Raw genomic sequence first — 13,709 nt, 5'->3', positions numbered from 1 at the left:
TCATAGCAATCCTATGTACAACAGAATGAAACAATAGCCGGTCCTGCACCATCATCACAATCTTTGCTATGCTTGAGCCCAGTGTTGCAATCACTGTGTCAATCCATCACACTGAGGGTCCTCCCCCTTTTCACTAACCAAACATGATATCCTTCTCCAAGGACTGGTCCCTTCTGACAATATAACCAAACTACAAGAGATGAAGTACCATTCTTCCATCTAAGGAGCATTCCAGCTGTACTTCTTCCAAGACAGATTTGTTTGTTATTCTGGCAGTCCAGGGTAGTTTCAGTATTCTTCACCAGCACCACAATTCAAGTGCACCAATTCTTTGATCTTCCATATTCATTATCCAGCTTTCACATGCATATGAGGCTACTAAAAATAACATGGCTTGGGTGGTGCACCTTAGTATTCAAAGTGATATCTTTGCTTCTTAAAACTTTAAAGGGGTCTTTTACAACGTATTTGTGGAGTGTAATACCTCATCTGATTTCTTCACTGCTGCTTTCGTGAGTGATGATTGTGGATCCAAGTAAAACTAAATCCTTGACAGCTTCAATATTTTTTTTTTCCATTTATTGTGAGGTTGATTTTTGGCCTGTTGTGAAGATTTTTGTCTTCTTTATGTTAAGGTGTAATCTATAATAAAGGCCACAGTCTCTCATCTTCATCAGTAAGTACATCAAGTCCTCTTCATTGTCAACAAGCAAGGTTTTGTCACCTGTGTTGTTGCCATCACAGGTTGTTAATGAGTCTTCCTCTAATCATAATACTGTGTTTTTTCTTCATATACTCCAGCTTCTTGGAATATTTCCTCAGCATATAGACTGAGTAAGTATGATGAAAGGACACAACCCTGACACACACCCTTCCTGATTTAAAGCCATTCAGTGTTACCCTGTTCTGTTCAAACAACTTCTTGATCAGGTTCCTCATGAGCATGATTAAGTTCTGGAATTCCCATTCTTTGCAATGTTATCCATAATGTGTTATGATCCATGTGATGGTTATGTCTGTATGTCAATTTGGCTAGGCCTGGTTGAGTGGCTGGGCAGCTGGATGTAGTATTCTTCATGATGAAACTGGTAATCAACTCCATGGTGGAATCTACTGGGAGCAGCTGAGTAGCTGCCTTTGGGTATGTGGTCTGCTTCCTGTATATAAGGAGAAGCTTTGAGAATGGTCTCTAGCCTATGGCATGCTTGGACCCTGCATGTAACCATGTCATTGGTCAGCAGCCTACTATGCTCTGCCGACCGTGGGACTTACAATGGACTTAAGTTAATGGCCTGCCGTGTGGAAACATCAGGACTGTACCTTTTTACTTGTCAACCTTGGGGCTTCTCAGCCTCAGCAGCCAGCAGCTGTCTGAGTGAAGAAATGCCTCTGGCTCCAGTGGGCCAGGAGCAGGAGGCAGAGCTGGACCCCAAGGTTGAGGGGCTCTCACCCAGCCCCTAGACCCTGGCACTTTGAACTTGGACTAAAAGCCTCCAAATTGTAAGAACAAACTCCTGTTTGTTAAGGCCATCCCATTTGTGCTATATATTTCTTGTCAGAGTGGCACTGTTGTTGTTGTTGTTATGTGCCGTCGAGTCAGCCCTGACTCATAGCGACCCCTCCTTGGGTTTCCGAGGCAGTATCACTACGGAAGTAGGATTGCCCAACCTTCCTTCCGAGGAGTGGCTGGTGGGTTTGAACCGCCAGCAGTCTGGTTATCAGGCAAGTGTCTCAGCCACTATGCTACCAGAGCTCCCCAGAGTGGCACTAGGTAAACAAAACAATCCACACAATCAAATGTATTTGCATACTCAATAAAACACAGATAAACATCTTTCTGGTGTTCTTTGCTTTCAGCCAAGATCCATTGATGTCAGCAATGATATCCCCTCATTCCACGTTCTCTTCTATATCCAACTTGAATTTCTGGCAGTTCACTATCAATACACTGCTGCAACCATTTTTTAATTATTTCAGCAAAATTTTACTTGCATATGATATTAATGATATTGTTTTAAAATTCGCACATTCTGTTGGATTACTTCTCTTTGGAATGGGCACAAATACTGATCCCTTCCAGTAGGTTGTTCAGGCAGCTGTCTTCCAAATCTATTAGTATACACAAGTAAGTGCCTCCAGAAAACCACCTATTTGTTGAACCATCTCAATGGGTATTCCATCAGTTCCTGGAGCCTTGTTTTATTGCTAATTCCTCCAATGCAACTTGGAATTCTTCCTTTAGTTCCATTGGCTTTTGATCATATGCTACCTACTAAAATAGTTGAACATCAACCAATTCTTTTTGGTACAGTAACTCTGTATTCTTTCAATTTTCTTTTGATTCTTCCTGCATTGCTTAATATTTTGCCCAAAGAATCCTTCAATGTTGCAACTCAAGGCATGAAATTTTTTTTCTTTCAGCTTGAAGAATGCTGAGTGTGTTCTTTCCTTTTGGTTATCTAACTCCAAGTCTTTTCACATGTCATTATAATACTTGATTTTGTCTTTTTGACTGACCTCTGATATCTTCTGTTCAGCTCTTTTATTTCATCGTTTCTTCCATTCACTTTAGTTATTCTCCATTCAAGAACAAGTTTCAGAGTCTCTTCTGGCATCTATTTTGCTTTTTCCTTCCTTTCCTGCTTTTTAATGACAGTTTTCTTTCTTCATGTATGATGTTCTTAATGTCATACCCGAGTTCCTATGGTCTTCAATCATTGTGTTCAATCCATCAAATCCAGTCTTCAAATATTCTATAAATTCAGGTGGGATAATATCAAGGTCGTATCTTGGTTCTCACGGACTTGTTTTTTCTTCAGCTTCAACTTTAGTTTTCATATGACCAATTGATGGTCTGTTCCATCCAGCTCCTGGCCTTGTTTTGACTGATGATATTGAACTTCTCCACCTCCTCTTTCTACAGATGTAGTTGATTTGATTCCTGTGTATTCCATCTGGCAATGTCCACATGTATAGCCACCATTTATATTGTTGAAAAAGGTATCTGTAATGAATAGGTTGTTGGTCTTGCAAAAGTCTATCATGCAATCTTCAGCATAATTTCTATCACTAAGGCCATATTTTATCCAACTACTGATGATTCTCCTTTGTTTCCAACTTTCTCATTCCAATTACCAATAATTGCCAATACATTTTGGTTGCATGTTTGGTCAATTTCAGACTGCAAAATTTGGTAAAAATCTTCAATGTCTTTGTCTTTGGCTTTAGTGGCTAGTGCATGAATTTGAATAATAGCAACATTAACTGATCTTCCTTGTAGGCATATGGATATTATACTATCACTGCCAGCATTATACTTCAGGTTAGATCTTGAAATGTTCTTTTTGATGCTGAATACAATGCCATTCCTCTTCAATTTGTCATTCCCAACATAATAGTCCATCTGATTGTCTAATTCAAAATGGCCAATACCAGTCCATTTCAGTTCACTAATGCCTAGGATATCAATATTTACATGTTCCAATTTTCCTAGATTCATACTTTGTACATTCCATGTTCCAATTATTAAAGAATGTTTGCAGCTGTTTCTTCCCATATTGAGTCATACCCCATCAACAAATGAAGGTCCCAAAAACTATTCCATCTATGTCATTAAAATTCACTCAAAACTCACTGCCATTGAGTTGATTCTGACTCATAGCAACCCACTGGGTTTCTGAACCTGTAAATCTTTATGGAAGTAGATCACCCCATCTTCCTTCTGCAGAGCAGCTGGTGGGTTTGAACCACTGACCTTCTGGCTAGCAGCCAGATGTTTTAACCACTACACCAGCAGAGCTCCTTAAGGTCGACTCTATTTTGAGGAGGCAGCTCTTCCTCAGTCACGTTTTGAGTGCCTTCCAATTTGAAGGGCTCATCTTCCAGCACCATATTGGACAATGTTTCATAGCTATTCATGAAGTCTTCCAGTAAGATAATGTTTCACTGCTATTAATAAGGTTTTCAGTGGCCAGTTTTTTCAGAAGTGGATGGCCTTGTCTACCCAGTCTGTCTTCGTCTGGAAGCTCCACTGAAACTTGACCACCATGGGTAAACCTGCTGGTATTTAAAATACTAGTGACATAACCTCCAGCTTCACAGCAACACGCAAGCCACCACTGTATGACAAACTGAGAGACAAGTAGTGTGTCTCTACTACCCTTTATAAGAGGGCACTCAGAAGGGGTTAGGTTTAGGGCACATAGGTATGACCTCACTAATTAAAAAAAAACTATCTCCAAACAGGATCACATTTATAGTTACAGGGGCTAGGATTTCAACATCTCTTTTTGTATGTGTGATTTGGGTGAATGTTTACAGAGAAAATAGGTTTTCCATTTAAAAATTCATACACCTTTTGTTTTGTGCAATCCCCACAATGTGACAGCACTCTTCCAACTTCCTTCCTGTGTTTACCATTTCTCTTAGTCCTTTCCTATCCATTCCTCTCTTCTGAGTTTTATTCCTAGGCAAATGCTTCCCTTTTGATTTCCTACAGTTATGTTCTAAGGAGTGTGTACCCCGCAGGATTCCAACATATCTTTTAGGGGAAAAAAATCAATTTATAACAGTAGTGTATGCTGATAAAATATGAATGTGATTTTCAAAATTTGGCTTAATATAAAAATGACTGCAACACCTAACTAACACACAACAACAGCCTTAGAATTTTAGTTGACATCAACTGTCAGTCCCCCTTCCAACAAGCACATTTGTCATTTGTTCTTACTCTTTCACACCACTTATTCTACCTTACTTCTCCACTATTATTCCCTCACCTACACTGCCATCTCAATTTTCCCCTTGATCTTTAGAATTTGATATTTCATGTCATATCTCCTACATTTCTCCCACTTTGCCACAACTTTAGTTACTCTCAACAGATACAGGACTATATTGTTGTTGTTGTTGTTATGTGCCGTCGAGTCAGACCCGACTCATAGCGACCCCTCCTTGGGTTTCCGAGGCAGTATCACTACGGAAGTAGATTGCCCCATCTTCCTTCCGAGGAGTGGCTGGTGGATTTGAACCACCAGCCTTCTGGTTAGCGGTCAAGTGCCTTAGCCACTATGCTACCAGAGCTCCCCAGGACTATATTATAGTTACTAATTTGTGTTTGAAATTTTCTCTATATATTTACTTTCCCATCTCCCCCTGTCAAAGCTTCTTTTTAAAGTTTTTAATTTAAAAGATAATGAAAAACAAGTAAAGTAAAATCACTCTTAAGCCTACTATTTAAAAAAGTATTAAAGGTTAATGCAAAAAATTAAATTCTTATCTTTCTCTCTCTAAATCTATCCAATTGCTGTCATCAAAGGTTATCATGGTTAATAGTTTAGTGTCCTTGTTTTCTGACATTTTACTATTTTTATACAGACATCTTCTCTCTCTTTTGTATATGTCTGTTTGTGTATGTGTGTACCCATGTGTGTGTATACTTATGGGATCACATATACATATATACACATTGTTTTATCTATTAAAATATTTTATAGATGATACTGTTGTTAGTTGCCACTGAGTCAGCAATATTGCCCACTCTTGTGAGATCTTCACAACTGTTGGCATTCTCAAGTCCATTGTTGTGGTGCTGTGTATATGGAGTGGCTTCCAACCTAGAAGGCTGTCATGGATTAAATTGTGTCCCTCAAAACTATGTATCAACTTGGATAGTCCATGATTCTAGTGGTTTGGCAGTCATGTAATGATGCAGTCATCCCACATGATGTGATCAGGCAATTATTTGTAAAGGGATTAGGGTGGGATGCAACACCTTTACTCAGATCAGAGCCCTGATCCTATGCAAGGGAGTTTCCCAGGGATGTGGCCTGTATCATCTTTAATCTTATATGAGATAAAGGGAAAGAGAAGTGAGCAGAGAAAGAGACCTCAGTACCATCAAGAAAAAAGAGCAAAGAGTGAAGTGCATCCTTTGGGCATAGGGTCCCAGTGCGGAGAACCTCCTAGACCCAGGGAAAGATTAATGTTAAGACTCATGGAGATCTCCAAGGAGTGCCAGGCCCATATATGTTGAAAGGGATAAGGACCTTCCTTTTAAACTGTTAGCCAGAAAAGAGAGAAAGCTGGAGCCCTGACTTCAGACTTCTAGCCTCCTAAACTGTGAGAGAATAAATTTGTTTGTTAAAGCCCTCCACTTGTGGTATTTCAATTGTAGCAGCACTATAGAACTAAGACAAGGGCTTATCTTCAAGCATTGTACTGTACATCTATTGTGATCTACAAGCTTTTCCTTGACTAATTTTCAGAAGCAGATTGCTAGGCCTTTCTTCCTAATCTGTCTTAGTCTAGAAACTCTACTAAAAACCGTCCATCTGGGTGACCCTGCTGGTATTTGAAGTACTACTGGCATAACTTCCAGCATCATAGCAACACAAAAGCCACACAGTACAACAAACTGACAGATTGATGGTGGACATCTTTCCATATTAACACAAAGAGAACTATGTATTCCATTGGGCTGCATTAGCATATATAACTCTCCCGTAATTTACCAATGTTCCACTGATAGATTGCTTTCAGTTTTATGTTTATATGCAATACTGCAATAAAGTTAACATACATCTTTATGTACTCTTTCTGTACCATATTTTTTCCATATAATAAATTTCCCAAAAGTAGAATTGCTAAATCATAGGAGTTTTTTTGTGACATGCCTTAGAACAACATTCATGTTTTCTCTTTCCTTTATAGATTCCCACAGGATTCATATAACATTCTAAGTTATGGTGGTCACTGAACGCTGTTAGAAGACTCTAGTTAATTGAGTGGTTTACTATTTTAAAGGTAAGACTAATCTTTGCAAAGATTTGGAAAAAATAAAACTGATTTACCATTTCTTTCCTAAAACAATAGATTCTACACAATACAAAGCTTTGGTTAGGGAGTATATGGTGATAGGCAACTCTTTATTGAAAAGCAGTTTTCTATTCTGTTTAACTTAGTAAGTACTTGCATTTACTGATTTTACTATATTATAATACATTATTATTGTAAAATATCATATATTAGGTGAGTACAGTATAACTTAAAGAATATAAGACAGCATACTGCTATCTAAATATGTAACTCTTTGCCAGTACTCTTAAATATACAGATTCTTCATTTTTAACATAAGAGAAATTAAATAGACAAAATATGGTCCTTTCTGGTTCTAAAATTCTCTGCTATAATTCTTGTCAATAAAGACAGCAAGCTATGTTACTCAACTTCTAAAATATTCCTCCTAGTTTGACCGAAAAATAAAAGTATTAGAAACAATTTCCTAGATCCATTCAAATTGTATAAATCTTCAGATAAATATTTGTACATTCTTTGTTATATGCAACAGAAATTGATTATACTGATTCCTGCCACAAGTGTTTTTATTAAGATTCAGTGAGGGAATGCACTTAGCTTGCTTTGTATAGTTCTTACTACATATGGGCACTCAAGTAATACCAACTGTCATTATTTTATCTGCATGAGCTTTGGCTTGTATATAAATTACATATCACTATATTTTGTTTAAATTATAGAAGTTATTCAAAATAGACTTAAATAATTATTTTCAACAAGTTTTTATGACAAAATCTGTAATGCTTTAACCCTTTTAACAAAGCAAAAATATATATATATATATACTTCCAGATATATTTACTTCTGAGCTAGAATAGAGATAGCTAAGAAATAACAAGCAGAACAGATTACAAAGAGTACAGTTATAGTCATCAATCACCACCAGTTTATTTATGGTCAACCCATCAACTGAGTTATATCATTATATAACTCAGGTAACAATGACAATCCTTTGGTGGGAGCATCTTTGCAGAGTTCTGGCACTTAAAATAGCTACACCTAGCATACATAAGGGAGCTCTGGTAGCGTAGTGCCTAAGGCACTTGACTGGTAACCAGAAGGCTGGCAGTTCAAACCCACCAGCCACTCCTCGGAAGGAAGATGGGGCAATCTACTTCCGTAGTGATACTGCCTCGGAAACCCAAGGAGGGGTCGCTATGAGTCGGGTCCAACTTGACGGCACATAACAACAACAACAGCATACATGAAAGTAAGCACGTGTATGTTTATGCACTTTTTATTTCATAAGATTTCAAACTACAACATATTAAAGCAAGACAGGGATATATACTCTCATTAAATTCTTTAGAGCTAAAAAGTAAACTCAGAACCCTGGCAGAAATTCAGATAAATTCTGGCTATATTGCAACCAAGCACCACGTAAGTTTTGTCTACACTCCTTCTGCTCCAAATGTAACTCCATCCATTTGAGAGATTCTCATGCTATTTTTTTCTGTATAAAATCCTTACCTTCCAACCTCTTTGAAAATCATAGCTAAATCTAGCCTTCTCTAGGAGATCATCACTAATCCTCCTTGTTTTGAGATGCTAATACAATTGGCCTGTGAATGAACATGGCTCTACCACTTTGTAATGAATGCACAGAAACCCTAAAATCTAAATATCTTTACCCTTTCACAGCCTCAGGTACTTATTACTCTTCTCACACAGGTGCTTAAGACATATGTTTGGAGTTGAATTGAATTTAGCTTTTAAGAATGTCAGACTCAAAATTAACATATGGTCACTGACCTCTACTTGCTGTACAGCTATGCAAAAATCAACTATTGATGACAAAGGACATAGGACAGCAGCTACAGTTACTCGCAGAATAGTATTAAGCATCCCTTTCAACAAGAATCTTTTCAGTAATCCATATGGCAGTTCAAACTCACCAGCCACTCCTCGGAACGAAGGTTGGGCAATCTACTTCCGTAGTGACACCACCTCAGAAACCCAAGGAGGGGTCGCTATGAGTCAGGTCTGACTCAATGAATAACAACAACAACAATACACACACATACACACAAATATATAGGAGCTCTGGTAACATAGTGCCTACGGCACTTGACTGTTAACCAGAGGGCTCAAGGTTCAAACCCACCAGCCATTCCTCGGAAGGAAGGTTGGGCAATCTACTTCCATAGTGATACTGCCTTGGAAAGCCAAGGAGGGGTCTCTATGAGTCGGGTCCGACTCAAGGGCACATAACAACAACATACACATAAATGTCATGGTGAAGGACAGTAGATATATCCAAGTGGTAGCCCAATTTGAATTGATGTTCTGGGTATAGTATCTTTAAAACAGATCAACCAAGCCTGAGATTCAAGGTACATGGCTTTTAATCTGGCATATAACAACATGTAGAATTTTATTCAAAATCAATTAGGAAGGAGAATCTGAAGTAGTTTATAATCACCCAGGACAACTCAACTCACTGCCATCGAGTCAAGCCCCATTCATAACGACCCCTCCTTGGGTTTCTGAGGCAGTATAACTTGGGAAGTATATTGCCCAACCTTCCTTCTGAGGATGGCTAGTGGGTTTAAACCTCCAGCCTTCTGGTTAGCAGTCAAATGCCTTAGGCACTATGCTACCAGAGCTCCTACCTAGGACAAACAGCAGTGTAAATTCACCAGCTTACCCCAAAGCTACACTAACTCTCCTGCTCTCTGCCACAATAAGTCAAAAATAACCCGGCTTATCTGAACATTCTACCAGAACAACATTATGAAAATGATTACACTAAGTTAATCAGCCCTGGTGAGTTAAAAAAAAGTATTCAGATATTCAGGTAAGAGGGTAAGAGATAAACTAGTGTTTGGATACTGGTGCAGTTTTAGGAGTCCAGTGGTGTGAGGTATATAAGCATCTCTGAGGTTAAACATGAGTTATTTGATTTATACCTCCAACAGCAACAAAGAAGCATAGACTCTGGTAGACCTCTTCCAGTTGAATCAGAATATATTGCACTTAGAAGTTGTACTCTGATTCATTTATCAGGTGACCCAGAAGGCTGCCCAGTTTTAAAGGGATCCCAGAGTGTAGCAAGAAAATACTTAACAGCAGAGTATAACCACTAACCTTTAGAATTTTGAAAGACTTCCTACTGATAAATTCAGAATAGCAATATATTCATTATACACTGCTTCTATTCCCAAGATAAAATAATCATCTTGTTCTTTTTCCAATGCTCATATACTCCATTAACAGTAAGTGCATAAACCACAGTGATCAGTGGGCAGCTCTCCACCATGGCTTAGTCACACTATAGGCTACTAAGACCAGGTAAGGTTAGAAAGGTTCAGGACCAGTAATGAAGAAGAAAACTTACTTATATGACTAACCTCACTTGAATTTAAAATAGAGAATAAAAGGAAATGAGAAAAGCAAGAAAATATGTTCATTCCAAATGAAAATATAAAGGGGTGGAGTTACTTTTCACTTTTCAGTTTTCCATATTGCTATGACTCAATTCCCATCTGCTAATGTAAAACACTAGAATGGTGCCCAGCTACTATTACTGAATATTTTGATCAAAGATTCTATAGGAGAATATTGATCAAAACAGGGAAAATTTAGAACAGATTTTCAAATTTTCATGGACTCCATACTTTCTGGAGCTAGAGGGGCTGGATGAACCATTGAAACTATTTCCCTGAGATAATTTTTTAAATTTAAACCAAAAATATCCCCTGAAGTCTTCTTAAAACCAAAAAAAAAAAGAAAAAAGAAAACCTCACTGCAAAATCAAACAATAGTTTGGCTAAAGTAGTAAGAAAAAAAAAGGTCTGGCTTGAGAATTATGCTCTTTTAATTATCAATGAGCTATCAAAGTGATAATAGCAATTGGAAAGACTAGATAGGAACCTTGTAGAGCAGAGAATTTATTTTAATGGGGTGATTCAGAAAAGGACTGTGAGAAGGTTTGCGTAAGTTGAAGAATGTAATCAATCTCATTGAACTATACATGCAGAAACTATTGAACTGGGGTATGTTTTGCTGTATACATTCTCAACAGCAACTACAAAATAAATTTAAAAAGAAAAAAATATTTTCCAAGGTAGGTATACTCTAAAATATGTTCAGAACTTAAAATCAACTGTTCTAAAGAAATAATAGAAGAAAATGTGACCTACATATTACAGAAATCAAAACTTGGCTCCATTGAAAAACAATCCATGCTCTTGATGTCCTTTAATTTCCTTTTAGCAAAGCATTTTCACATATGTAATAAATGCCCAAAATATCGATAAGAGAGAAAAAAATGATTTGGGAAAAAAAAAAATTCAATCCCCCATCCCGTTGGCTTTTAGACAGTAAATGCTCAGAGTGGGCGGGTGAGTACAAATAAGTCTTTCTTTGGCAAATTACTGTATCTGACAGCATTTTTAACTTTGGTCAAATACTACAGATGCCTAACACCATGGATTTTGCGTCAAAGTTGGGGGACGAACTGTTTAAATACATGAAGACTTGTAACTTTCACCTATCTGTAGTGGTCTTTCTGAGGCCAAGTCTCAGGCCTGTCCCAACTGCGTCAGGCGCGTGGCGCTCCACTCAGCGTAAAGGCCCTCTGCCCTACCCCCTGTGCCCTTTAAGTTGGAAGCCCCGAGGGTGTGTAAGGGAAGGGGCGTGTGACGCAGACGCCGTCGCCTAGGGCAGCTTTGAGATTCTGGCCTGACGCCCCCTGGTGCCTACCTGACCGCATGCCGAGCCCGCCTGGCCTCAGCTTCACTAAAACAAAGGAGCAATGCTGTCCTGTTCCTTGTTCCTTTTCAAGCATATAAACGCCTCACTGGTGTCCCTGCGCCAAGGGCGCCGTGGCTTCGCGATCCCACCGCGCTGGACCCGGGGGCGCTCCTGGGGTCACTGGATGGCTGTCCCCTACCGCCTGCTGACGGCCTCCGCCTCCTCCCGCGATCCTCCCAGGCTCACCACCCACTCCCGGGTGCGCCAGAACTTCCACCCTGACTCCGAAGCCGCCATTAACCGCCAGATCAACCTCGAGCTCTACGCGTCCTACGTGTACTTGTCTATGGCCTATTACTTTTCCCGGGATGACGTGGCCTTGAACAACTTCGCCAGGTATTTCCTTCACCTGTCCCGGGAGGAAACAGAGCATGCGGAGAAGTTCATGCGGCTACAGAACCAGCGGGGAGGCCGCATCTACCTGCAGGACATCAAGAAACCCGACCTTGACGACTGGGAAAGCGGGCTGAAAGCCATGGAGTGTGCTCTGCTCTTGGAAAAAAACGTGAACCAGTCGTTGCTGGAATTGCACGCTCTGGCCTCAGACAAAGATGACCCCCACTTGTGTGACTTTCTGGAGACCTACTATCTGAATGAGCAAGTGAAGTCAATCAAAGAACTAGGTGACCATGTACACAACTTGGTTAAGATGGGAGCCCCAGATTCTGACCTAGCAGAGTACCTTTTTGACAAACACACCCTTGGAAATGAAAACAAGCAGACCTAAGCCACAAGCTGCCTTCTTCACGGTCCAGTGGGTTCCAGGACCCAGAGTTAGCTGTCTACAGCTTACCTGCCTTTTAAATACACTGAACTGAAACCTCCACCTTTATATTTTTTCCTGTCAAACTACTCAATAAAGTGATTTATACGGAAAATGTATTTAGCCCAATGTTAACCATGATATTTTGGCCAGTATCAAAATATTCTTTTTACTCAGCCTGAAAGGAAGATTAGGATAATATGTTATAATAAGGGCTGGGGGTGTGGGAGGGGTGGCAGTTAATCAACTGAAAAGTACATGCAAACTAACTTTCTCTTGTTACCAATTATTTCAGACCATTAAACTATGCTTACCTATAATCTTGAGACTTTCTGTACAAGGCTAATGTGGCAACATATGTATGATAAATGTACAAATAACTAAAGTGAGATAAAGAATATACATAAAAAACTAAACTCTGCCGTCCAGTAGATTATGACTCAGCGACCCCCACTGGGTTTCCTAGGCAGTAAATCTTTACAGAAGTAGATTGCGCCCATCTTCCTTCCCCTGAGCAGCTGGAGGGCCAGCCTTCTGGTTAGCAGTCAAATGCCTTAGGCAGTGTGCCACCAAAACTCCTTAAAGAATATGTATATAGTACCGCAAAAATTATACATGCAAAATTCATTAACAACTTTCCTAAAGTGTGTTCCAAGAAACAGTAATCCAGAGATAATCTGCTTTTAAAAAGATTTTGTGATAAATTTGGGATAAACTACCTAAGGTGTAAACTCTGGCCATAGAAAATCACAATGTGTATCAGTATTTTAAGCGTTCTGAAAAATCTTGCAATTAAAAACAAACAACAGACCAGAAATTTTGGGTTGTTTCCATGTAACTCAGTGTTCCTCAAACATATTCAATTTCTGATTTTTTTTGTTTCCCTAGGATAATAGAACAACCAAGGTTGGATTCATGATTCTATACACTTCACAGGTGGGCTATACAGTGTCCCTTTTAATATACCAAGAAAAGTGAATACACTGTAAAAAACACTTTTCTGTAATCTGTAAAATGGAGGAGAAAGAACACTGGGGTGGAAAAGTCCAGAAAGGCTCCAGAATAGGCATCCAGCTGGGCAGATGTTTTCATTAGAGGACGCTGGCTGGGATGAGATGAGTGGGAGAATATTTGATGAGCAGACATTGGGCTGGACTAGAGCTCTGGGTGGTGTTTAGAAAGCTGGATAAGGGGCAGCAAGTGGCTATGAGTAGGAGGGGCTTGGGATTAATTCAGTGGGCAGCAGCTGAACCTTGAAGGGCTCTCAGCAGCACAATGCTGTGATAAGAGTTGAGCAGTTAGAAGCTTAATCTGGTTGTACAGAATAAAAATCTGA

The 13,709-nt window shown here is 39.3% G+C and overlaps 1 protein-coding gene across 1 annotated transcript; it reads left to right on the top strand.

The window, feature by feature from the left end:
- The first annotated feature begins 11,611 nt into the window (after positions 1-11,611).
- FTMT (ferritin mitochondrial) lies at positions 11,612-12,337 on the top strand. Its single transcript, XM_007942243.1, has one exon. It carries the CDS (start codon positions 11,612-11,614, stop codon positions 12,335-12,337), a length of 726 nt encoding a protein of 241 aa, XP_007940434.1.
- The last annotated feature ends 1,372 nt before the right edge of the window (positions 12,338-13,709 follow it).

Source organism: Orycteropus afer, unplaced genomic scaffold (assembly GCF_000298275.1).
Source record: "Orycteropus afer afer isolate SDZICR_OR568_19922 unplaced genomic scaffold, OryAfe1.0 scaffold00086, whole genome shotgun sequence".
Lineage (NCBI taxonomy): Eukaryota > Metazoa > Chordata > Mammalia > Tubulidentata > Orycteropodidae > Orycteropus > Orycteropus afer.
This window is presented reverse-complemented; position numbering and strand designations above follow the sequence as displayed.

Coding starts and splice junctions, on each gene's coding strand:
- FTMT (XM_007942243.1), top strand. CDS start 11,612: ATGCTGTCCTGTTCCTTGTTCCTTTTCAAGCATATAAACGCCTCACTG.